General features: G+C 45.4%; 1 protein-coding gene across 6 annotated transcripts in view; it reads left to right on the forward strand.

Moving 5' to 3' along the window:
* LOC6601981 (IQ motif and SEC7 domain-containing protein 2) overlaps nt 1–10,804 on the forward strand; it is a 40,695-nt gene extending 29,891 nt beyond the window's left edge. For 4 of the 6 annotated variants that reach the window (XM_026993799.1, XM_026993802.1, XM_026993801.1 and 1 more), the window contains exons 2-7: nt 54–767; nt 5,579–6,190; nt 7,423–7,871; nt 7,940–9,258; nt 9,326–10,178; nt 10,243–10,804. In XM_026993799.1, coding sequence (XP_026849600.1) covers nt 454–767; nt 5,579–6,190; nt 7,423–7,871; nt 7,940–9,258; nt 9,326–10,178; nt 10,243–10,721 — 4,026 coding nt within the window. In that variant the 5' untranslated portion in view covers nt 54–453 and the 3' untranslated portion in view covers nt 10,722–10,804. The remainder of the gene's footprint in view (nt 1–53; nt 768–5,578; nt 6,191–7,422; nt 7,872–7,939; nt 9,259–9,325; nt 10,179–10,242) is intronic. The other 2 variants (XM_026993798.1, XM_026993803.1) reach the window with 1 other exon arrangement.
* Nucleotides 10,805–27,148: the final 16,344 nt, after the last annotated feature.

Below are 27,148 nucleotides of genomic sequence, written 5' to 3' on the forward strand. Positions count from 1 at the left end.
GGAAAATAAAGACTGCAAATTACTATCGCAAATGTGTCGCTGCTTTATCGTAGGCCCCCGCCGCATAAGAATGTAGCCCCATAGTCGCGCCAGAACGACGGAATTCCAAAACCAACAAAAACCAAAGATAAAATGACAAAGAACGAGGCGAGTCGGCGGCTCAAACGAGAGAAACGCTCGCAAAAAGCGGACTGAAAAACGAACCCGAATCCCATAAAAAAAATTGATAACCGCGCATAAAAGATCTCTCGATAACAAGAAATCAATTTGCAAAAAAAAAACCAAACAAACGAATAAACAAACGAAAGTTAGCGAAAAGCTGAACAAAAAAACACTAGAAAAGCGAATGCTGCCAATGCGTTGAAGGGGAAAGTGTCGCGTATTCCCGAATCCGAATCCGGACATCCTCCCCCCCCCATCGAACATCGAGTCCGAGGAATCCACGCGGCAGCAATGTCGTCAAAATGTGAACACCACCACAAATCACGGCGCCAGCAGCTCCCAGTGCCGGCACCATCCCCCAGTCACAGCCACAGCCACTCCCATTCCCACTCCCACTCCCATTCCGACCTCAGTGGAGAGTCCTTCCTGCAGTACTGCACGGACGGGGACAAGAAGCCGCCGCCCATTGTGGTGGTGGTGGGGGATGGCCGGAGTCGAGTGCGGCGCGTTGTGCGCACTGCCACACGGCACGTGACGGTGGTCAGTCTTTCCACCCGGCACAAGGAGACGCAGACACACACCTCGCACCATGTGACGGCGGTCAGGTAAGAAGATCTCTTCTCCAGATCCACAGCCGTGCTGTGGCCCCTGTGCCTTTGTGTGGCCTTCGTGTGGCTACGAAGTGTACTCCTAGTGGTCAAAACTCCCTTATCGCCCCCCACACACGCACCCATTGTAATCCCGTTATCTTTATGAGGGGGTTACTCGGTTCTCTGGCTATTTGTGGCCCTCCGATCATTTATTTATTAATACTTATACTCCGCGGTATTTGTGGGTTTCTCTCCAAAGTGTGTGTACTTATTCGAACGGATAAGGGAATGCGTTTCCATGAGCCTTAAATGGAGTATCTTTATCAGATTATCAGTATCTTTAAGATTGTCCCAAGAACAGGGCGATCATATCTCCCACAAATCTATTAGTGCACCATTGGCCCTGTTAATAATCGTTCGATTCTTGACCCCCCGAGAATTCAACAAAGTGAAATTCCCTTACAGTGTGAAACTTCTGCAATACAAATTTTTCGTAGTAGAAGTTTCTGAAACTTGATCAAAATTTGTTTGGAAACTCCGTGGCGCTTTCTTCAGATTGAAACTAATTGAAATTAGTTTGGTTTCGCCAACTCCTCGACCTTTCAACTTTATCTCTATACTTTTTTTAAATATCCTTTAAAATAAGATATAAATTTGGCTCAAATATTCGAATTTATTGTTTGCCAACAGGCTTCGTTGGGCGGCAGATGCCGCCACCATGATGTCGACAATTACATGCAACAATACATGTATATTTGACACTCGTTTTGTGTGGCATACTTTCAGGGATTTGCTTGGGAGATGTAGCATTTGATGTAGAATAAATGTAAAATGAATGTAGAAATGTCATTTCGTGGCGCATGCGCCACATCCCACAGCAGGATCGGGAATCGTTATTCATTGTTGGAAACAAGATTCAAAGTCAATCCAAAATCCTTTAAATTTATAGAAATATATATATGTATATCATCATATACTCCTTGATCGATCATTGTTTCTATTCGGTTTTCTTTAGTCATTTAGTTTTATTTTGCGTTACATGCCGGAAAAAGCATTCGATTTTGTTAAATTTTCTAGTACTTAAATAAAATTCGTAAATTTCCATAATGTTCGATTGGTCACTCCTGTTCTTTCTCTATGCGGCCGTGTCCTTTCTGATTCTCCTCATGCCGGTGGTCTTTGTGGTGCACCGGAAGATGATCTCACAGATGGTGCTGGAGTGCCCCGACGTCGAAGCACCGATGGGAATCGGACTGCGGGAGGACGAGCTGGAGGAGCTGCGGGAAGCATCTCCCGTACAGATGAAAATTGAGAATCGACTAGCGAAGGGGATACAGAATGCAGCAGAGGAGGAGACGATTGCAGAGACTTCAGTGGAGAAGGAGGCTCCGAAAGAGACTCCAGAGGAGACTCTAGAAGAGACTCCAGAAGAGACTCCAGAAGAGGCTCCAGAAGAGACTCCAGAAGAGACTGCAGAAGTGACTCCAGAAGTATCTCCAGAAGAGCCGGAAAATCTTCAGAATTTAAAAGAGATTCAGATTCCAGAAACGCCAGAGATGCCAGAGACTCCAGAAAGGAAGAAGATGCCAGAGATTCCAGAAGAGCAGACGATTCAGACTCCAGAAGGGAAGAAGGTGGAGATGGAGCCTCCGGCAGAGAAGAAGGAAGTGGACAATCCCGTAGAGAAGGACATACGGGCTGCTTTGGAGGAGGAGAGCACCCAGAATCCTGCATAAAAGGTCGCTCCCTAAAGATGTTGCAATCAATTGGCTGATGGCGTAACAGTGACAGTAATCCCTGGCATACGGAAACATTAAACGAATAAAACTGTTTCTTGCAGTCCACTCTTGCAGTCTCTTGCCCTGGCCCTCTCTTTGCCCCCCTCCGTGGTGTGTCTGGGCCGCTTTGTGGCACGCTCCATAACGCAACGGGGGCTGCTCAGCCCCCATTCCCATTCCCCAATCAAAATGCACAAACTAATGTAAAATCAATAATAATTACACTTCTGGCGGAAAGGCGGCTCGGGTCGGCGCGGTGTGGTTCGGTTTGGGCCTTTCAGGTCAGACATAGACGCGAGCCGCCGCCGCAAATGCAGCGACACTTGTTGCATGTCAAGCAGGGAGGAAGAAGCAGCACAGCAGCGCAGCAGCGACTGTGGCAGAGACTGTGACTGCGGAAGTTTTGGCTCGCGAGTGCAGGCAGCGGCGGTGGTTTTGTGTGACGTTTGTGTGTCGAGTAGAGATACAAGATACGCGATACGCGATACGCGATACGCGATACAAGACACCAGTTGCACGTCGCACGTCGCACGTCGCACGTCCAGGGGCTGTCTGGTTGGTCAAACAGAGGGACGGGGGACGGCGAAGAGAAGCCAGAGCTGTGGCTGCCCCAAACATGTGCAACGTGCAGCGGCAAACAATTAGGGGCGACGTGTGGCAGATGTTTTTCCTTGCCCCTAAAATTGAAAGCAGGACCTCTTAAAAAATCACTAGAGAGGGAGAGGAGGGGAGAGCCGAGAGTGCGGAGAGTGCGGAGAAGTGGCAACAATGACAAGCGGGTTCTCCTCCAGCTGCTGCTGCTTTCGTTGTTGTTGTTGTTGTTCCCGTTGCTGTTGTGTGGCAAGCAAAACTACCTGCTGCCGCCTGTTGTCCTTGCAACAACAACAAAAAAACCCTGAAAGATAAAGCCACGATGGTGCCAGGTGCAGCTGGAAAACTGGCCAAAAGGAGAGACAGAAACAGACACAGATACAAAGAGAGAGAGAGAGAGAGCGAGAGAGAGATAAAAGGATGCCCCTTTTGAATGGTTATCCTTCGGCTGGAATCCTGTTTTAGCTGATCCTGTTTTGTACTCCTCTTTCGCTCGGCTCGCTAGGTGCAAATCTGCAGCTGCCACAAAATGTGGAAGAATGAGAAACAGAGACACTGAAAGATCGATCCCCCGTTGCGGGAAAATGATTTCAGGAGAGGATTTTCGTTTTTCTAGAAGCTATACGAAGCGAATACGTGGATAATGAATTATCGGAGGATCAGAGGATCAGCATGCAAATCGAATTCCCGATTTCATGGCAAATCAGTAAACGATGAAACGCGGGGAGCGAATACTTACGATATTTCTGATATGTTTTGGGGAAGGTATTTTGATGGGAGAGTATCTACAGTATCTATGCTTTATAGATGATTGAAAACATCTCCCTGTTTGAGGAAGAAAACGCCCGTTCGGCAGCAGTTCGATACAATTTGCAGGTCCCTAATCGGAAATATTGAATCTTAGATTCCCTGTTTGCATGGCCTTGAAATGCGGTTAAGTACAGAAGCAGTGCAGAGTCTGTTTGAGGCTTAAAGTATAGGCGTTGAGGCGCTTAAGTAGAGGAGGCTTTGATTTGATTTGATTCAGAACAGAACAGGATGTGGTCCTGCGGTTTGTTGTGCATATTTCCATCACCTGGAAAGACCAGGCTTCCTACGAGCCACACTGGTTGTCCTCGCCTCGGGCTCTTTCGCTAGAAACTTTGACGGTTTGTAAATCCACAACATTTCCATGTGCCATAAGCATTAGTTTTGGGATTAAAGTAAGCTTGGAATAAGTATTTTTCTCCAATATAATAATAGTTGTTCCTTTTTCCTTAATTTGCTTCTCCAGTGACCAATAATTCCAATCAATCAGGTGTTGATCTGTTAATTTCTCAGCTGAAATTCGGATGTGGGGAAGTCTCTCTCCATTTCCATCTCCCTGGAGGGTTCCCTCTCCAATTGTTGCATCCTGTGTGCGTCTCCTTGCTGGCTGCTGCTAGCTATCCTGATCAATAAGTTTGTCATCGTTGGCTAATCATTTCCATTTCCATTTCCTTCACTTTGCACCTCTCTCTCTCCCTCTGTCGTCTGTCCTCTGTCTCCTTTCAATAATGGATCCTTTTACGCTTAGGATTTCTTTATTTTTGTCTGAATGTTTTGTCTCTTTTAAGGGTAGCAGCAGCACAGCACAACAATTGTTCTTTTACGGGTACACGCGAACAATGAATACGAACACGAATACGAATACGAATACGAGTAGATTCAAACAAAACAGATGCATTTCGGTGTATCTGTATCTGTGCCTGTGTCCCCCCTCCCCTCGTGTGTATCTGTGTATTTAATGAGCCATGCGAAACACGTTTCTTCTTCTGCCCGAAGAGAGGAAGAGAACGCCAACGCCAACGCCAACGCCGACGCTGCGCCTGCGCCTGCGCCTGCGACTGGAACTTTGTCGAGCAGTGGCCGAGCGCTCGGTTTAGTTCAAACGCGAACGCCTTTAAGATCGGACGTGCCCTTGCCCCAGCTCCAGGGCCCAAAAGCGTATCTGCATATATCTTCCGCTTCCTCTCCGGCACTCCCGACACTCCGGCACCCAATTTGAATATCATTTCGATTGCCACTCGCATTCGCGTCGCGTATGTTAATTAGAATCGATCTATCGCGCGGATCTTGTGACTGGCTCTCATTTGTCGTCTCTCTAACTGTTTTTGGTGTTTGGTTTTTGGTTTTTTTTGTTATTGTGTGTTGAATGTGCGACTGCTCCCAAACTCGTGGCAGACGACTGCTGCCAGCAGGCTGCCAGGCATAAATAGCCCATATATCAGTCTTCTCTTCTCCCCCGATACGATACGATGATTATTTGCATATCGGGTTTTATAATTGGCGAAAGGTAGGAACCGCCACACAGCCCCAAAGCCCCACAGCCCCACAGCCCATGACCCCATATCTGACCCAGAAAACGAAAGTTCTCTCCCGGATAGATATATTTACGAATTTCTATGGCTAATCCGTCGATTCTCTCTCCTTTTGCAGCTTTCCCCAAAAGAGCATCGAACGCAGCGGCTCCACACAGTACGATCTGGCTGGGGCGCCGCCGGCCGGCTCCAGCACAGCCTCCACCACCGACAGCGGCAGCGTTGGGGGCTATGTCTACCTGCAGAACCACTATGCGCCCGGCGCCCACAACGCCGCCGCCGCCATCAACTACCCCACGCAGCAGCACCATCCCCAGATGATCTACCAGCTCCAGCAGTACCCCACGTGCCATAAGCATCAGCAGCAGCTCCAGCAGCAACAGCAGCAGCAGCAGCACCTGCACCAGGCCGCTGCGGGACACTACATGCAGGTGACCTCGGCGACAGCGGGAGGATCTTCGGCCTACCACCAGCACCACCACATGCTCCACGGGGGACAGCACGGACAGCACCATGCACACCATCACGGCCACGGCGGAGCGGTGGTCATTGCCGGCAGCGGCGTGGGCACTGGCATGGGAGCCGGCAGCGTGATCATGCAACACCAGCAGCTGCAACAGCTGCAGCAGCACCAGCAGCAGCAGCAGCAGCACCAGCACCAGGGAATGCACAAGAAGAACTCGATCCGCAATGGCGGAGATGTCCTCAAGCGCGGACGGGCACAGTCAGCGTAAGTATTGCCTCTCTCAAAGGGAAAACCAAGGACACGATTGGGGAGCCTCTTCTTTATGGGATTACCCATAGATATAAGTCTCGTTTGGAGGCATTGAAAGGTCTTGCTGTCTTGAAAGGGAATCGGGAACAGATTAATAGAATAGATACGACCCTTTGGTGATATTTTGGCGATGTCCCTTCCGTTTAAAGACGGAAATTCTGCTCTTGCAAATTCCAGCTTAGATCTCTGTTTGTTTTGCCTCAATCAATCAACAATCAATAGCATAGCATAGATGTTAGCTCTGTGACAAAGCATAGATACGTATCTACGGAGGAGATTGAAAGCAGTACAGGAGGCAGGTGGCAGCTGGACTAAGAGCTCTATTAAACGCCAGATCCCCTCCTCCATTGCACACTCTGGGCATTCTGGCAATCAAAAGTCTTATACGAGTATAGCCACCGGAACAGAACGGCAGCAAGCGGTGCGTTCCGCCATATCGAATCAGTTATTTATGGATTGGGCTCGTGGTGGGGCTTTTAATGAGTTTGGACTTTGGCCCCCCTTCGAAAGTGGCCAAATCAGCAGCTCGCAGCGGGATCCACTTCCACCCGAAGGTAGGTAGGTGGTGTCCAGTATCTAGTATCTAAGATTAGGTGCTGTCGCCGTTGCCAGCCACCAGCCACCAGCCACCACGAGATATCCGCTGATAGGATGGCAAATATTTGCGTGCGACTGCAGCACACATCATCCGATGAAGAAGAGCAGAATAAATATGTTATTCCGCAGAAATCTTGAGGTGGGGAATGGGAGTGCAACTGCTCAGGCGGGGGATGGGGAGGGGGAGAGGGAGCCTCTCTGCTGACCCCTCAGTGAACCCTTGCGGATACGATTGCAATCTGAATAAGCGTGGTGGCCATACAACTCAAATATTCGAATAATCCCAACAAAAGGCCATATTGTGGGCCCCAGATGCGAATTTTTTATCGGGCAACACGGTGACGACGCCGAAAAAAAGCACAGAAACTTTGTATTCCTAAGAGACGACGGCGTCGTTTGTCGCTATCTTATCGCGAGGAGGGGAAAACATTCGGCTTGTGTGTGCCCGCCCCCAGAGGGCCAGAGCCAGAACCACCGACGTGCAATAACATTTGATTGCCACTTTTGGAACGAACAGCACAGAACCTTTGTGGAGAACTTCCATCTTGAATCAATCCTCATCTCGGACTCTTCTTTCGTTGTTCTTGCAGCTACGAACTCTCACAAGATCTGCTGGAGAAGCAGATCGAGCTGCTGGAGCGAAAGTACGGCGGAGTGCGGGCCCGCAACGCAGCGGTGACCATCCAGCGGGCCTTCCGCCACTACATGATGGTGAAGAAGTTTGCCTCCATCACGGCCATGGCCAAGGCCGAGAAGCGGCTCAGCCGCCGCATGGTGGTGACGGCCTCCAGCCTCGGGCTGGCCGAGGAGAACGCCTCCTCGTCGGCCTATGGCAGTGCCACAGAATCTCAATTGGATCAGCAGCAGCAGCAGCAACAACAACAACAGATGCAGCAACAGCAACAGCCACGCGTCACCATTATGGCGGGTCCTGCTGGAGCAGCCTCCCCGGGACTCTCGAGGACACCGCCCACGCGCTCTCTGTCGATGCGGGAGCGACGACAGCTGGACTGCAGTCCCATACCACGTAGTCAATCGGGTAAGGAATCACTCTCTCCCCCTGCTTGTGGATCCTTTGCTTAATCCAACTCCTCTGTCTTTTTGCAGGCGCCTCTCCCGTTTCCATTTCGGGATCCACAGCCACCGCTGGCGGAATGGCCTCCCATCCGCATGTGAATCTGCTGCACGCGGCCGAGCCGCATTACTACAATGCCCAGGGAGCCGTCTACTACACCAGCTACCACGGCTCCCCGCACGACCTGAGCTACGCCAGCTCCGCGGACGTCTCGCTGAACGCCTCGTGGGTGAACGCCAGCGGGCACAGCCCCCACACGCCCTACTACTCGGCGGCACAGATCTACATGCGCCCCAAGGGCGGCAGCACCACGCCCACTCCCAGCTGCAGCGGCAGCACGGGCAGCGGCAGTGGCAGTGGCAGCGGCAGCTGCAAGAAGGTTCCGCCGGAGGTGCCCAAGCGCACCTCCTCGATCACGGCACAGCAGCAGAGCCAGCTGCTGCTGCTGCAGCGCCAGACACCGCCGCCCCCGTCGCTGCTGCGGACCAACGGGCTCTGCAAGACGGCGGAGAACGGCAGCCTGACCTCCGTCCAGAGTTCCGGCTCAGACTCGAGCGTCACCTCGGCGGAGCGGAACATGAACAGCGACCTCGGATCGGACCGCAGCAACTCCCCCCATACGTGGAAGCGTGGCACGGCCCTGAACAGCTCCCAGCAGTTCTCCACGCACTCGGCCGACTCGGTATCGGTCTCGGTGCCCAGCGGAGGTGGAGGTGGAGCCGTTGTGGTCTCCGGAGCAGCCATAGCTGCTGCTGGGCCCGGAGCGTATGCCGCACAGATGCAGGCGGCCGTGGCAGCGGCCACAGCGGCGGGCGGAGTACCGCCGACGGACGATCATGCCGTCTCGTCGCACACCAGCGCCGCGCAGTACGAGCAGCACGAACAGCAGCAGCACGAGCAGCAGCAGCTGCAGGCAGCGGCCTCCGCCGCGGGCGTGGCCCAGAACTACAAGATGTCGGAGACCATACGCAAGCGGCAGTACCGCGTGGGCCTCAATCTGTTCAACAAGAAGCCGGAGAAGGGCATCACCTATCTCATCCGCAGGGGCTTCCTCGAGAACACGCCACAGGGCGTGGCTCGTTTCCTGATCACGCGCAAGGGCCTCTCCCGCCAGATGATCGGCGAGTATCTGGGCAATCTGCAGAACCAGTTCAACATGGCCGTGCTCAGCTGCTTCGCCATGGAGCTGGACCTGTCCGGCCGCCAGGTGGACGTGGCCCTGCGCAAGTTCCAGGCCTACTTCCGGATGCCCGGGGAGGCGCAGAAGATTGAGCGGCTGATGGAGATCTTCTCGCAGCGCTACTGCGAGTGCAATGCGGACATTGTGGGGCGCCTAAGATCATCCGATACGGTAGAGTCTCCCCTCCCCTCCCCTCCTTGGAGGTTCGCCTACTAATCCGATTTATATTTGTTTACAGATCTTTGTGCTGGCATTTGCCATCATTATGCTCAATACGGATCTGCACACGCCCAATCTGAAGCCGGAAAGGCGCATGCGCGTCGAGGACTTCATCAAGAATCTGCGAGGCATCGACGATTGCCACGACATTGACAAGGACATGCTGAGCGGCATCTATGAGCGCGTCAAGTCGGACGAGTTCAAGCCGGGCAGCGACCACGTCACCCAGGTGATGAAGGTGCAGGCCACCATTGTCGGCAAGAAGCCGAATCTGGCGCTGCCCCACCGGCGGCTGGTCTGCTATTGCCGCCTGTACGAGATACCCGACGTGAACAAGAAGGAGCGGCCGGGCGTCCACCAGCGCGAGGTGTTCCTCTTCAACGACCTGCTGGTCATCACCAAGATATTCAGCAAGAAGAAGACCTCCGTGACGTACACGTTCCGCAACAGCTTCCCGCTCTGCGGCACGGTGGTGACCCTGCTGGACATGCCCAACTATCCATTCTGCATCCAGCTGTCGCAGAAGGTCGACGGTAAGATCCTGATCACCTTCAATGCCCGCAACGAGCACGACCGCTGCAAGTTTGCCGAGGATCTCAAGGAGTCCATCAGCGAGATGGACGAAATGGAATCGCTGCGCATCGAGGCAGAGCTGGAGCGCCAGAAGTCGGCGCGCAACCGGGCCCCGGGGAACGCAGAGAACCGCGATAGTGGCGTGGCCGATGTGGAGGTGTGTCCCTGTCCCTATGGCTCCCAGCCCGGCGGCGGCTCCCAGGCAGCCGGCGAGCAGGCAGCTGGCAACTCGGCCGACTCCACGCAGCAGCTGAAGCGCAGTGCGCTCAGCAACAGTCTCCTGGACATGCACGAGCAATGTGAGTTCTCAGACTGAAATTTTGATATGTGAGAGCGTTTGTCTTATTCCGAGTCTCCTTCCAGTTGGCAACGAGAAGCCCCAGCGACGAGGCAGCGTCGGCTCCCTGGACAGCGGCATGAGCATCTCCTTCCAGTCGACCACCACGTCCAGCGCCTCGCGGGAGAATGCGGCGGCCATTGCAGCTGCCGCCAATGCAGCGGCGGCTGCCAAGATGCGTTTCAACATGCCGCCAACGGCGGCGATTGCCACGCCCAGCAATGTGTATGCAGCGCCCGGAATGCAGGCGTACACGCATGCCAACTTTGTGCAGCAGTCGCAGGCCGCCTACATGATGCAGCAGCAGCAAATGCTTCAGCAACAGGCACAAATGCAAGCCCAGGCGCAAGCCCAGGCCCAAGCGCAGGCTCAGGCGCAGGCGCTACAGCAGCAGGGAGGCGGAGGAGCAGGAGTAGGAGGAGGAGCCGTGGTCACGGGTCGAATCCCTGGAAGGGAGAGGAAGGCCTCACGCTCCGATGAGAACGCACGGTCGACGGAGGTCTAAGTCATCTACTCATCTACGTATTGTACATTTCCGTTGTTCAGCAAAGCGATAAATATTAAATCTATATAGCATATAGAGTCAAATATCTGTATAATCCGAATCGAAACGAACCGAAAGCCATTTTTTCTGCAACACCTAACAAACAAACATACACACACACCACACACACAGCTTACGAGTATATAGTGAATTTTGAATGTTCCTTCGTTCTCTGCTAATATTAATTGATGTACATAAATTAAACAATTGTCTGTTTCCCGCACTATCTACTTGCTAAAATAAGTTTCTAAAACTAATTGTATATATATACATTCAGCATACACGCATACACGTACGATATACATATACATGTAGCCCCTACGATCTACGATAGCTATTCTCAATATATATATACAAACACGTACACACATATATATAGATATATATATATATATGTATATATACAAACAAATTGTATAACACTTGACTTCCTCCAAGAACTTGAAACACCAATTTACCCAAGGCAACCTCTAAGCGACATGCCCCCCCCCCCCACACACACACACATTTTTATCTAATCTTCTCTACCAATTAATTACAAATGCGATCTATGAATGTACGATTACTAGTTCTATTAGCACATACTAACATCCCGCCCCGTTGAGTGCGCGGATGATAGTTTTTTTTTTTTTTTTTCATTCAATAAAAAAAACAACACACATATTCGTTCGTGTAACTAAAAACAATATTGTTCGTTGCATGGCGAATATTAACTTAAAAGCAATTAGCTATAATATAATATTATTCATATTTATAGAGCCAAAACTACCCAAAACCTAAAATATAATAATAACAAAACGTATATGAAAACAAAACAATATGTATATGAAAAAGCAAAAGACTTAAAAATTTCAATAAATGAAAAGAAATAATACCAATGATCATTTGATATTAATTTTCCGAATATAATTTTCGCAAAAAATCAGCCTTCCGAAGATTTGTATCTGCACAACATGCAAATACTGGTTTCTTCTGCACGCTATATCTCTGCGACATAGCGGCCGATCGGGGCGTGGCATGTCATTTCGTGACCGCGAGAGTCCTGCCAACCGATTGGCACTAGAAAAAAGGACATCCATTCCATCACGATTTTCGCAAAAAATCATGATGGTTACATCATTAAATTTGCCAAAAATCGGCCTCATTTTCGTGGTCGAGATTTTGACGCCATTCGACAGGCTACATCCCCACGGTCCTGGGAAAGTAGGTCCTTTGCCGACCTGGCCCTTTTTGCCAGAGATATAGCCTTCCGAAGATTTGTATCTGCACAACATGCAAATACTGGTTTCTTCTGCACGCTATATCTCTGCAATACGGCAGCCGATCGGGGCGTGGCATGTCATTTCGTGACCGCGAGAGTCCTGCCAACCGATTGGCACTAGAAAAAGGGACATCCATTCCATCACGATTTTCGCAAAAAATCATGATGGTTACATCATTAAATTTGCCAAAAATCTGCCTCATTTTCGTGGTCGAGATTTTGACGCCATTCGACAGGCTACATCCCCACGGTCCTGGCAAAGTAGGTCCTTCACCGATCTGGCCCTATTTGCCAGAGATATAGCCTTCCGAAGATTTGTATCTGCACATCATGCAAATACTGGTTTCTTCTGCACGCTATATCTCTGCGACATAGCGGCCGATCGGGGCGTGGCATGTCATTTCGTGACCGCGAGAGTCCTGCCAACCGATTGGCACTAGAAAAAAGGACATCCATTCCATCACGATTTTCGCAAAAAATCATGATGGTTACATCATTAAATTTGCCAAAAATCTGCCTCATTTTCGTGGTCGAGATTTTGACGCCATTCGACAGGCTACATCCCCACGGTCCTGGCAAAGTAGGTCCTTCACCGATCTGGCCCTATTTGCCAGAGATATAGCCTTCCGAAGATTTGTATCTGCACATCATGCAAATACTGGTTTCTTCTGCACGCTATATCTCTGCGACATAGCGGCCGATCGGGGCGTGGCATGTCATTTCGTGACCGCGAGAGTCCTGCCACCCGATTGGCACTAGAAAAAAGGACATCCATTCCATCACGATTTTCGCAAAAAATCATGATGGTTACATCATTAAATTTGCCAAAAATCTGCCTCATTTTCGTGGTCGAGATTTTGACGCCATTCGACAGGCTACATCCCCACGGTCCTGGCAAAGTAGGTCCTTCACCGATCTGGCCCTATTTGCCAGAGATATAGCCTTCCGAAGATTTGTATCTGCACAACATGCAAATACTGGTTTCTTCTGCACGCTATATCTCTGCAATACGGCAGCCGATCGGGGCGTGGCATGTCATTTCGTGACCGCGAGAGTCCTGCCAACCGATTGGCACTAGAAAAAAGGACATCCATTCCATCACGATTTTCGCAAAAAATCATGATGGTTACATCATTAAATTTGCCAAAAATCTGCCTCATTTTCGTGGTCGAGATTTTGACGCCATTCGACAGGCTACATCCCCACGGTCCTGGCAAAGTAGGTCCTTCACCGATCTGGCCCTATTTGCCAGAGATATAGCCTTCCGAAGATTTTTATCTGCACATCATGCAAATACTGGTTTCTTCTGCACGCTATATCTCTGCGACATAGCGGCCGATCGGGGCGTGGCATGTCATTTCGTGACCGCGAGAGTCCTGCCAACCGATTGGCACTAGAAAAAAGGACATCCATTCCATCACGATTTTCGCAAAAAATCATGATGGTTACATCATTAAATTTGCCAAAAATCTGCCTCATTTTCGTGGTCGAGATTTTGACGCCATTCGACAGGCTACATCCCCACGGTCCTGGGAAAGTAGGTCCTTTGCCGACCTGGCCCTATTTGCCAGAGATATAGCCTTCCGAAGAATTGTATCTGCACAACATGCAAATACTGGTTTCTTCTGCACGCTATATCTCTGCAATACGGCAGCCGATCGGGGCATGGCATGGCATTTCGTGACCGCGAGAGTCCTGCCAACCGATTGGCACTAGAAAAAGGGACATCCATTCCATCACGATTTTCGCAAAAAATCATGATGGTTACATCATTAAATTTGCCAAAAATCTGCCTCATTTTCGTGGTCGAGATTTTGACGCCATTCGACAGGCTACATCCCCACGGTCCTGGCAAAGTAGGTCCTTCACCGATCTGGCCCTATTTGCCAGAGATATAGCCTTCCGAAGATTTGTATCTGCACATCATGCAAATACTGGTTTCTTCTGCACGCTATATCTCTGCGACATAGCGGCCGATCGGGGCGTGGCATGTCATTTCGTGACCGCGAGAGTCCTGCCAACCGATTGGCACTAGAAAAAAGGACATCCATTCCATCACGATTTTCGCAAAAAATCATGATGGTTACATCATTAAATTTGCCAAAAATCTGCCTCATTTTCGTGGTCGAGATTTTGACGCCATTCGACAGGCTACATCCCCACGGTCCTGGCAAAGTAGGTCCTTCACCGATCTGGCCCTATTTGCCAGAGATATAGCCTTCCGAAGATTTGTATCTGCACAACATGCAAATACTGGTTTTTTCTGCACGCTATATCTCTGCGACATAGCGGCCGATCGGGGCGTGGCATGTCATTTCGTGACCGCGAGAGTCATGCCAACCGATTGGCACTAGAAAAAAGGACATCCATTCCATCACGATTTTCGCAAAAAATCATGATGGTTACATCATTAAATTTGCCAAAAATCTGCCTCATTTTCGTGGTCGAGATTTTGACGCCATTCGACAGGCTACATCCCCACGGTCCTGGGAAAGTAGGTCCTTTGCCGACCTGGCCCTATTTGCCAGAGATATAGCCTTCCGAAGATTTGTATCTGCACAACATGCAAATACTGGTTTCTTCTGCACGCTATATCTCTGCAATACGGCAGCCGATCGGGGCATGGCATGGCATTTCGTGACCGCGAGAGTCCTGCCAACCGATTGGCACTAGAAAAAAGGACATCCATTCCATCACGATTTTCGCAAAAAATCATGATGGTTACATCATTAAATTTGCCAAAAATCGGCCTCATTTTCGTGGTCGAGATTTTGACGCCATTCGACAGGCTACATCCCCACGGTCCTGGGAAAGTAGGTCCTTTGCCGACCTGGCCCTTTTTGCCAGAGATATAGCCTTCCGAAGATTTGTATCTGCACAACATGCAAATACTGGTTTCTTCTGCACGCTATATCTCTGCAATACGGCAGCCGATCGGGGCATGGCATGGCATTTCGTGACCGCGAGAGTCCTGCCAACCGATTGGCACTAGAAAAAAGGACATCCATTCCATCACGATTTTCGCAAAAAATCATGATGGTTACATCATTAAATTTGCCAAAAATCGGCCTCATTTTCGTGGTCGAGATTTTGACGCCATTCGACAGGCTACATCCCCACGGTCCTGGCAAAGTAGGTCCTTCACCGATCTGGCCCTATTTGCCAGAGATATAGCCTTCCGAAGATTTGTATCTGCACAACATGCAAATACTGGTTTTTTCTGCACGCTATATCTCTGCGACATAGCGGCCGATCGGGGCGTGGCATGTCATTTCGTGACCGCGAGAGTCATGCCAACCGATTGGCACTAGAAAAAAGGACATCCATTCCATCACGATTTTCGCAAAAAATCATGATGGTTACATCATTAAATTTGCCAAAAATCTGCCTCATTTTCGTGGTCGAGATTTTGACGCCATTCGACAGGCTACATCCCCACGGTCCTGGCAAAGTAGGTCCTTCACCGATCTGGCCCTATTTGCCAGAGATATAGCCTTCCGAAGATTTGTATCTGCACAACATGCAAATACTGGTTTTTTCTGCACGCTATATCTCTGCGACATAGCGGCCGATCGGGGCGTGGCATGTCATTTCGTGACCGCGAGAGTCATGCCAACCGATTGGCACTAGAAAAAAGGACATCCATTCCATCACGATTTTCGCAAAAAATCATGATGGTTACATCATTAAATTTGCCAAAAATCTGCCTCATTTTCGTGGTCGAGATTTTGACGCCATTCGACAGGCTACATCCCCACGGTCCTGGGAAAGTAGGTCCTTTGCCGACCTGGCCCTTTTTGCCAGAGATATAGCCTTCCGAAGATTTGTATCTGCACATCATGCAAATACTGGTTTCTTCTGCACGCTATATCTCTGCAATACGGCAGCCGATCGGGGCATGGCATGGCATTTCGTGACCGCGAGAGTCCTGCCAACCGATTGGCACTAGAAAAAAGGACATCCATTCCATCACGATTTTCGCAAAAAATCATGATGGTTACATCATTAAATTTGCCAAAAATCGGCCTCATTTTCGTGGTCGAGATTTTGACGCCATTCGACAGGCTACATCCCCACGGTCCTGGCAAAGTAGGTCCTTCACCGATCTGGCCCTATTTGCCAGAGATATAGCCTTCCGAAGATTTGTATCTGCACAACATGCAAATACTGGTTTTTTCTGCACGCTATATCTCTGCGACATAGCGGCCGATCGGGGCGTGGCATGTCATTTCGTGACCGCGAGAGTCATGCCAACCGATTGGCACTAGAAAAAAGGACATCCATTCCATCACGATTTTCGCAAAAAATCATGATGGTTACATCATTAAATTTGCCAAAAATCGGCCTCATTTTCGTGGTCGAGATTTTGACGCCATTCGACAGGCTACATCCCCACGGTCCTGGGAAAGTAGGTCCTTTGCCGACCTGGCCCTATTTGCCAGAGATATAGCCTTCCGAAGATTTGTATCTGCACAACATGCAAATACTGGTTTCTTCTGCACGCTATATCTCTGCAATACGGCAGCCGATCGGGGCATGGCATGTCATTTCGTGACCGCGAGAGTCCTGCCAACCGATTGGCACTAGAAAAAAGGACATCCATTCCATCACGATTTTCGCAAAAAATCATGATGGTTACATCATTAAATTTGCCAAAAATCGGCCTCATTTTCGTGGTCGAGATTTTGACGCCATTCGACAGGCTACATCCCCACGGTCCTGGGAAAGTAGGTCCTTTGCCGACCTGGCCCTATTTGCCAGAGATATAGCCTTCCGAAGATTTGTATCTGCACAACATGCAAATACTGGTTTCTTCTGCACGCTATATCTCTATCTTCTCTATCAATGCGGCAGCCGATCGGGGCGTGCCATGTCATTTCGTAACCGGGAGAGTCCTGCCTACCGATTGGCACCAGAAAAAAGGACATCCATTCCATCACGATTTTCGCAAAATATCATGATGGTTTTTCATTTTTTCTTATTATTCTTAGAGTGCCACTAACCATACAGTATATACGCACCGAACATGTCGCAAACGAACTTTCTGGATTAGATCCCAGGAACTTCGACTCTGGCTTTCGGCTATCGTCGCGTCGTCATGAACCAGCCATGACGGCCATTCATACGCCGCCGAATCAAATGCTGGGCTTCAGCTTCCAGACGCGTAAGTGAATCAGTATATAATTTTGGACATATTTTAAAATATATCTTCCTTCACAGAGGACCCAACGCTTTACCGCAAACTGAGTCGTATCCGATTTCCCACCGCCAAAAGGAGTCCTATCTAAACCTTACCGCGACGTCGTCGAGACAGACCGAGTCTAATCCCAGCCAGACAGAACCGTATCCCAGCAGGACAGAAGCGCAACCCTTGCAAGATCCGAACCCAACAAGCCATCGTCATCCTTCGACTTGGCCATCGACAACAAGGACTTTCCCTATGGCAACCAAGGGAGGGGCTACGCGGGCTACTAGACTCTAGAAAGATCTCGTTTTTCTTAAGTTTAAGGATATACGCGTACATATGTATATTTAGATAGTAGATACATATCTTTTCCACTTGTTTTTTATTTATACTAAGCTAAGTTTTTATCAATAAAACTATTAAGAAATAGTCCTTGCTGTGTTCTTTATCCTGGAAACTATCCCGATTATCCCGATCGGTTCACAAATAGCGGAGAAAACCAAATAGTTTTTATTGCGGAAAATGTCCTTGATCCTTGATAGGGACTCCATCTAATCAGGGACATCTTTTTGATCACAGAAAACAGGATATATATTTATGGAGAAATTATCCTTGATCCTTGGTCCTTGATAAGGACTCCATTAAGTCAGGGACATTTTTTTGGATCACAGAAAGCCGTCGCACGTCCCGATCGGGCCACAAATAACGGAGGAAACTAAATATGTATGATTGGAGCTGGTGGAATCCTTACCGAAGGATCAAGGACATTTTTCTGGTCACGGCGGTACATAGCACGCCCCGGTCGGGCCAGAAGTAAAAGAAAAAACAAGATATTCTATGTCTGGAGAAAATATCCTTGATCCTTGGTCCTTGATAAGGACTTCAATAGATCAAGGATGTTATTCCGAACGCAGGAAGCCATCGCACGTCCCGATCGGGCCAGAAATAAGGAAGAAATCAAGATATATATGTCTGGAGAAAATATCCTTGATCCTTGGTCCTTGATAAGGACTCCATCAGATCAGGAAAATCTTTCCAATCACAGCAAGCTATCGCACGCCCAGATCGGGCCATAAATAACGGAGAAAATTAGTATTTTTGATCCTTGATATCCTTGGTCCTTGAAAAGGATTTCATAACATTAGGGACATTTTTCCGAGCACAGGAAGCCGTCGCACGCCCAGATCGGCCCACAAATAACGGAGAAAACGAATTTGGCCTGTAATTTATTTTTGAAAATGTAGTTCAAGAAATCGCCGAGAGGGGCGCCACCGCACACAAAAAAAAAACTCGCGTCAAATGGCCAAAATCTGGATGGGATACCAGGCGAACAGAATCAGCAGCAAGCAACTTTAGAAAATGTACAAAAAAGTGGTGCATACTTATGGGGGCTACAAAATTTAAAAAAATTCAGCGACCTTCTGCTGATTTCTGTTCGCCTGGTATCCCATCCAGATTTTGGCCATTTGACGGGAGTTTTTCTTTTATGTACGGTGGCGCCCCTCTCGGTAATTTCTTGAACTACATTTTCAAAAATAAATTACAGGCCAAATTCGTTTTCTCCGTTATTTGTGGGCCGATCTGGGCGTGCGACGGCTTCCTGTGCTCGGAAAAATGTCCCTAATGTTATGAAATCCTTTTCAAGGACCAAGGATATCAAGGATCAAAAATACTAATTTTCTCCGTTATTTATGGCCCGATCTGGGCGTGCGATAGCTTGCTGTGATTGGAAAGATTTTCCTGATCTGATGGAGTCCTTGTCAAGGACCAAGGATCAAGGATATTTTCTCCAGACATATATATCTTGGCTTCTTCCTTATTTCTGCGTTCTGAATAACATCCTTGATCTATTGAAGTCCTTATTAAGGACCAAGGATCAAGGATATTTTCTCCAGACATATATCTTATTTTTTCTTTTACTTCTGGCCCGATCGGGGCGTGCTATGTACCGCCGTGACCAGAAAAATGTCCTTGATCCTTCGGTAAGGATTCCACCAGCTCCAATCATACATATTTAGTTTCCTCCGTTATTTGTGGCCCGATCGGGACGTGCGACGGCTTTCTGTGATCGAAAAAATGTCCCTGACTTAATGGAGTCCTTATCAAGGACCAAGGATCAAGGATAATTTCTCCATAAATATATATCCTGTTTTCTGTGATCGAAAAGATGTCCCTGATTTGATGGAGTCCCTATCAAGGATCAAGGACATTTTCCGCAATAAAAACTATTTGGTTTTCTCCGCTATTTGTGAACCGATCGGGATAATCGGGATAGTTTCCAGGATAAAGAACACAGCAAGGACTATTTCTTAATAGTTTTATTGATAAAAACTTAGCTTAGTATAAATAAAAAACAAGTGGAAAAGATATGTATCTACTATCTAAATATATGTACGCGTATATCCTTAAACTTAAGAAAAACGAGATCTTTCTAGAGTCTAGTAGCCCGCGTAGCCCCTCCATTGGTTGCCATAGAGAGAGTCCTTGTTCTCGATGGCCAGGTCGATTACGATGGCTTATTCGGCTCGGATCTTGCAAGGGTTGCGCTTCTGTCCTGCTGGGATACGGTTCTGTCTGGCTGGGATAAAACTCGGTCTGTCTCGATGACGTCTCGGTAAGGTTTAGATAGGACTCCTTTTGGCGGTGGGAAATCGGATACGACTCAGTTTGCGGTAAAGCGTAGGGTCCTCTGTGAAAGAAGATATATTTTAAAATATGTCTAAAATTATATACTGATTCACTTACGCGTCATTTCCTCCTGCCTACCGATTGGTACCAGAAAAAAGGACATCCATGGTTACATCATTAAATTTGCCAAAAATCGGCCTCATTTTCGTAGTCGATTTTGACGCCGTTCGATAGGCTGGATCCCCACGGTCCTGGGAAAGTAGGTCCTTCGCCGATCTCGCTTTATTTGCCTGAGATATATCCTTCCGAAGATTTGTATCTGCATATCATGCAAATACTGGTTTCTTCTGCACGCTATATCTCTGCAATACGGCAGAATAAAAATTTTTTAAAGTGGGAAGGAAAGAAGTTATTTGGAGATTCATACTTTCCATGGATGGCGAGGATCCATTCTGTCCATTGGCATAAAAAACCTATTCCACGTTAAGGAGGTGGATACAGATCAGTCGGTAAATAGAGATATAGCTTAGGGAAAAGACTGGCATTTTAATTGTTTGCACAGTCAAATGTTCGTGACGCTATGTTTCGGACAAATAGGACCACATCCTATCCTATACATAGTAAATAGAATATTGGCATGATGAAATTTTGTTTTTCTGGACCGGTTTCCTCGTCAAATGTGTAGGTACCGTGTATCTAGCATTTTAAGACATGAATTCCATTGCTGCTGAAGTAAAAAGTACATTTGGATTTTGTTTTCTTACAGAAAATCAATTTTTATTGATTCAGAAAAAGTTCAGTTTCATTTTTTTTTTTTTGTTTTTCGGGTTTTGGATGACAGCTTTTGCTCTTTAGGTTTTAGGTTTTTCTTTTGTTTTTCTTACCAAAGAGACGTTTTCTTTTTCTTTTACTTTTGTGAGTTCTTCTGCTTCGTTTAAATCTTTTGCTATGTTCGGTTTAACGCCTTCTGCTTCTTCCGCCTGTCGTTGGGCTAAGAGTGCCCTTTCCCTAGCTCTTGCTTGATTCTCTTCCTTGCCTCTTTTCTCTTTCTGTCTGTTCTGTTCTATACTGATCTATTCTCGTTTCTTGTATTCTTTTTTTACTTACAATTAGATGTAATGTTTTTCTTCATTTACTTTTGGTTTTTTTTTTGTTCAACTAGTCTTACTTTTCTTAAGCGAAATAAGCACAAAAGCTGCAAAATGTTATGCTTAAACTAATTTCTCTTTATTTAATCGGTTTTTTTTTTGTTTTGTTTTTGTTTTCTTTTAGTTCCTTTTTAACTGTATCTCTTGATCTCCAATTCAGTTTTTCAATGTATGGTTTTTTGCATTCAAGTTGAGGGCACAAAAAGTACGCGTATAAATTTGAAAGTTGTAGCAAAGATGTCGCAGTTTCGCATTTTCGCATTTTTCTTGTTGTCATTTGTCCTTAGGTTTTCTTTAGCTTTTATTAGAGTTTTAGATACAATTCTTTTGCCATATAAAAAATGCTTAAAAGCGTCACATTGATGCAAAAAATAATACCTTAAAAAATACACAGAGAGTTGAAAAGGATTCTTCTTCATGTTTTCGTTTTTCGTTCGTTCTTCCCTCAGTTTTTGTTTGGTTTCTTTTTATTTTCCTGGAGAGTTACAAAGAGAGATATAGTTTTTTTTTGTTTTATTTTTGCGCATTTGCTATGCTTAATTTTTTTGTGGTTTTTGGTTTTGGGTTTTATCATTGTTAATAAGAAAAAAAAATTAATAAAGTTCTTTAAAAGACTTTGATTTAAAACTTAAAAATAGCAACAAGCGAAATGTACATTACTCTCATTTAAGTATTCTGTTCTAAGTTTAATTAGCTGCTTGCATTTTACGCTTACTTAAAGTTAGTTTACGCCTTTGTCGTCGTGTTTTGTTCCATTCCTTTGCCTCCTGCTCCTTCTCCCTCTCCCACTGCGGTTCGGTTCGGTTCGGTTCGCGACGACTCGTTTGCGCGCTTCCCTCTTCCTATCCCTCTCCGTCTTCATCCTCCTATCGAAACTTTTGTTTTATGTATGTGTGTTTGTTTAAAATTAATGAGCTTGTTTCCTTTGCCTAGCTTTCGGTCGTGTCTTTCCTGCTGCCTTGCTTGCTGCCTTTGACGAGTACTTTTACTTTTATGTATTTTCATTTGGTTTTTCTCCCTTCTCTTTTTGTTTCGTTTCGTTTATATTCTTGGTTTTGTCAAAAAAGTTTCAAAAAAATATATATTCATCATTTCCTTAAATTGGCTTAATTAAAAAATGTTTATTTATTCTCATCCTCGCCTCTCCTCCTCTCCATGCTCCTCGCACGCCTCTGCTCCGCCCCTAAACAACGACTAAGACGACTAAGTGTGCATCCTCTTCTCCTGCTTAAAACACAATTCAATTCAATTCAATACAGTTTAATTAATTAAATTTAATTAATTTTTTACTTGGAAACTATTGGGTGCGGGATGTGGATACATATGTGGGGGGTGTGGTTAGTGGGGTGCGGGCCATTTAGCCACATAGCAAACATTTAACTACTACGAAATCACATCGAAGACAAACAAAAAACGCAAAACGGAAGCAGAAATGGAAAAACGCCGATAAAAAAAACACATAAAAACCGCAACCTATTTACGTAGGTCTTTTGTTTTTTTTTTTAAGGTTTTTATTGAAATTTTTGTTGTGTTTAGTTTTCAATTTTACGCACTAGACATTTTTTTGCATTTTAAAAATTATTTCAACACTCGCATCAAATTAAATCGGTTCGCTCCTATGCCAGCGAGAGGTCTTCAATGGGGTGGTGGGGGAAGGGGGGTGGGTTTTGGGTTGGCGAGAAACCCAAGCAATCTTGTATCTTGAATGGGGTCTCTGCGATTTTAAGACAAATAATAAATTAACTACTTAAAATTAGTTAAAAAACTAAAGTAAAACGTATTAAATTAAAACAAAATACAGACGCAACACAAACGAGTTTCAAGTTTGTCGAATACACAAAAGAAATCAGTATAGCTTTTAGATTAGAACACTACTTCTTCTCCTTATCCGCTCTCGTCGATTGATTTTATTGTTTACCCATGCTCTTGCTTTCTTGCTTTACTTTCCTCCTTTTCCAAAAATTAAACCTAACCTCAAACTGTGCGGCACGGCGCAGCGCGGCGTTTACCAACACTGCTCTATCGCTCGCTAGCTCTCTCTCTCTAACTACACAAAAACTACAACTTGCTACATGTGTGTGTGTGTGTGTGGTGTGTGGTGTGTGTGTGGATGTGTGTGTCGGTCATCGCTCTCCAACTAACCAAGCTAATGGGGCGCCTGTCGCGACTCCTCTTTTTTGACTACCCTCTAAAAATTATATGTCCTACCTCGTCGATACTCTTCTTCTTTATCGCTTCGCTCCGCTTCGCTCCGCTGTCTTCCGTTCATTCGCGCCTGTCAACACTGTACTTAGGTTCGCTAAACTTACTCGCTAATGCTTTGATCTTATATACTAGTTTACGCTCCTCCGTTCCTTCGACTCGTTCTCTTCTTTTCTCCTCTCTTCTTTGCCTAAAACATACATTTCATTTCTGCCTTCCCAGGGAGGGATGGATCCCTCATCGCATTTCCCTCATCGATTTATAAATAACTTAGAGTTTAATGCTTTCTCAATTTGCTTAAGTTGTTTGCTGCTAACGACAAAAAAAAAAAAAAAAAAAATCAATAAAAACTATAGAAAAAAATTGCACTTTGTGTGTGTTGTGTGTGTGTGTGAGAGAGTTCGAGTATGCGTGTGTGTAAGTGTGTGGAAAATTGAAAAAAGTTACAAACATACATATTTTAGTTCGATTTCGTTTGCTATTGTATTTGTGATTCTTCTGCCGATGACAAGAAATGCAGGCATCCTTCCCCAAGAATTTTCTCATTTTCATTTTCATTGCTTTGCTTTTGGAATGTTTTGGCAAAATATTTCCCGTGATCCCTCGCTTTCACCCTCTCCCTCTAGAAACTTTTTCCGATGCCTGCATTAAGAGCTACATATTTATGTATGTCTGTGTGTGTGTGTGTGTGTGTGTGTCCGTGTGTGTCCATCCTGCATTTGTTTTTATTTTTAATTTGTTTAAATTTTAGTTCGTAGTCAGTCTAAAGCAAATTAATCATACGAGTAAGTAGTAAGAAGAAAACAAGAATAACATTTGCATATTTTGTTGAGGTTTTGGTTTTGGGCTTAGGAAGACTTTTGGCGTTGTGTTTCTTACTTTTTGTATATAGTATGTATGTTATGTCTATATAATATGTGGATATATATGCAGATGATCTTGTGGCTGATGCGACCTGACAGCTCTAAACCGAGATATCGTGTTGGCAGTCCCAGTCCCCATACACATCATATACGAAAATCAAATCAAATCAATTCAAAGACTTTGCTCAGGAATGTTGTTTTCTCTGTGAGTGTGTCAGTCAGTAGTGTCCCCTATGCGTCCTCTATGTATATGTGTGTGTGTGTGTGTGTGTGTGTGTGTCCGAATGCAAGTTGGCAATCCTGTCCCAGATCTGTCTATTCCTCTCACTCCATTTGGATCCGCGCACTCACATCCTTCGTTCCTGTTTCTCTTTTTTAAAAATTCGAAAAAATCACAAATACAATGGATGTCTGTCTGCGTCTATGTCTGTGTTTGTGTGTGTGTTTAAGTGTGTGTCTGTGTCCAGAAAATAAATATAGGCTAGGCTCTGAAAAAGTGTTCAATTTCAATTATAAACTTGCTTCTCCATTGTCCAATCTCCAACCTCCATTCTACATTCTACATTCTCCAAACTCTACTTAAGAGACGCTTACAAGACTAAAGAAATCCTCGCTTATCAACTAAGTTTCACTAAACGTAGTTCTTCTTTCTTACTGCTGCTTCTTATTTTTTTTTTTGTTTTTTCTTCTTTAAACATTAATCTTATTTTTTATTATATCTGCTCTGCTTCTCTTCTTTCGGCTGTTGATCCTAACTCTGGCTAACTCTTCAAAAAAAAAACTTCACTCCAACATTATCCCGTTCTATCGTTTTGCCTTTCGGTTTTCCCTTCACTTTCTTCTCTATCTTTTCGCTCTTCCCTTCCTCTTTCACAAAAGCTAAACTACAGTGCTACAATTTCCAATTTATTTTCCATGTTTTTGTTTTTTTTTTTTTTGTTTTTTGCTACTTTTTGTGTGTGTTCTGTTGGTTGGTTTTTGCTACGTTCCCTTTTATAAAGTGTTTGCCTCTTGGTTTCCTTTCCTCCTAATCATCCGTTTATCTCCTCCATCCGTTTTCTTTTATTCTCTTGCATTTTGCAGAAAAAAAATACTATATCTATCTCGGTTTTTACCTTTAGTAATATGTCTAAAAAACAGTTAAACGTAAAAAACTGTAGACAGCTACAAAAAATTCATTCATTAAATCGACTGATGAGCACAAAAAATATGCTAAAAACTAGTACAAGATTTTCTTTTCTCTGCCTCCTCTTTATCCATTCTTCTTCTTCTTCACTTTCACTTCTACTTCTAAATCTACTCGTACTTCCACTCGCACTTCCATCGTTTGCCTTCGCTGTCGCTTCGCTTATTCTCCATTGTTTTTAGATCTCTAGAGCTACTGAATCTGCTGCTTACTGCAATTTTTTCTTATATTCTTTAGGTTTTTTTTTTAGTTTTACTTTTTGTTTTTTTCGCTAAGTCTTAAACTAGTGTTCGCCCCACTTGGGGGGAATCTTTTTCATCCTCTCTTTTTGTTTTTCATTTAAAGTTATGTTTCGTCTTCTCCTTTGACTGCTTGGATAGCACAAAAAAAAAAATTAACGTCAAAAAGGGAGATAGACATGTTTTTTCATTTTCATGTTCATTTTCTTTTCGTTTTGTTTTGTTTTTGGATCTTTGCTTTATACAATTTGCATTTTCATTCGAGGAAATGGGGGAGAAGAAACCGAAGATCTTCCCATGTTTTTGTCGCTATCTACGCTTTCTGCTTCTGCTTCTGCTGCTCTCTCTATCTTTATCTTTCTTCTTCAGCTTCTGCTTTGTGCTGTTCAACACTGTTCAACAAAATACAAAATAAATATTACAAATTAGACAAACAGAACAAAACATAGGTGGGGGATTGCCTCCCCCTACTCTTCATTATAGAAGGCCACAAAAACAAAGAAAATGTTGCCTATAAGGTACAAAAAAAATTGTTCTTCTTTTTTCTTTTTCTTATACTTTCGCTTTCTTCGTGTTTCTTTTTCTCTAGATTTTGCTGAAGTTCGACTTAAGATTTAGGTTTTTGTTTTTTGTTTGTTTTTGTTTTCATCATCAAAGTGTTTTTGGGGGTTTGCTTGTTGTTTATTTTCTCCTCTTCTTCGTTTACTCTTTACTCTTTTTTTTAACATACATTGCACACATATTAATTTTTTTTTGTTTAGTTTCGGGTTTCGGTTTCTTCCGCTTCTCATCATTTCACTTCACAAATTTCTGTCTGCTTAGGTTTTGTTTTGCTAGCTCAAAATTAGCAAAATAGTTATATATTTTTGTATTCTTTCTTTTTCTATTTTTACATCCTCTTTCTCTTTCACGTCGATCCTCTCGCGGGGGATCGTTCGCCATGCAGTTTTCCTTTTGCTTTTCCTTATCTTTTTCCCTCACTTAACGAAACTAGATCTTAACTAGAGCTCCGACTGCTGTTGGATTTCCTTGCAGATGTTCCTCAAGTTATCCATTACTTAACTTTGCCCCCCGTTTGACTTTCTTTTCGTTTCCTTTCCTTTCCTCTACTCTCTTTTTTTGCATTCCTTTACTTTCCTTCAATTTCCCCCTTTCTTTCTTTATTTATTTTATCTTCCTGTTTTTTAGCAGTTCTCTTTTTGTAAATATTTTCGACTGCCTATCGTTTGTTGTTCTTGTTGTTGATTTTCTGATTTTCCCTTCTGTTGTTAAGCATCTTTGCTGTTTCTCTTTCTGCTTCCGTTTTCTCTGTGCGGATCCTTGCTGTTTTCATTTAGTGTATAACTATTTTCTATTATTTAAGTTTAGTCTTTGCTTTCTTCCCTTTTTACTCGTTTCTTTCTTTTTCCCTTTTTTTCTGCTTGGAAGCTTTGCTTTGCTTTGCTCTGCTCTGCTTTGCTCTCTATTCTCTCTCTATGCTCTTTGCTCCTTCTTCTCCGCTTGCCTACATGCATCTCAAATCATGTACCTCCTAAACTTCATCTCCTCCATTTCTCACTTATTTAAACATTATTCTGATTCTTAGCTTTCGGTTTCGGGATTTCTTCTGTTTTCTTTATCTTTATCTGTATCTGTATTTTTAAACATTTATTTTATGTGAACTGCATGGTTTTCTT

Source organism: Drosophila persimilis, unplaced genomic scaffold (genome assembly GCF_003286085.1).
Source record: "Drosophila persimilis strain 14011-0111.01,24,50 unplaced genomic scaffold, DperRS2 tig00000900-arrow-arrow-pilon, whole genome shotgun sequence".
Lineage (NCBI taxonomy): Eukaryota > Metazoa > Arthropoda > Insecta > Diptera > Drosophilidae > Drosophila > Drosophila persimilis.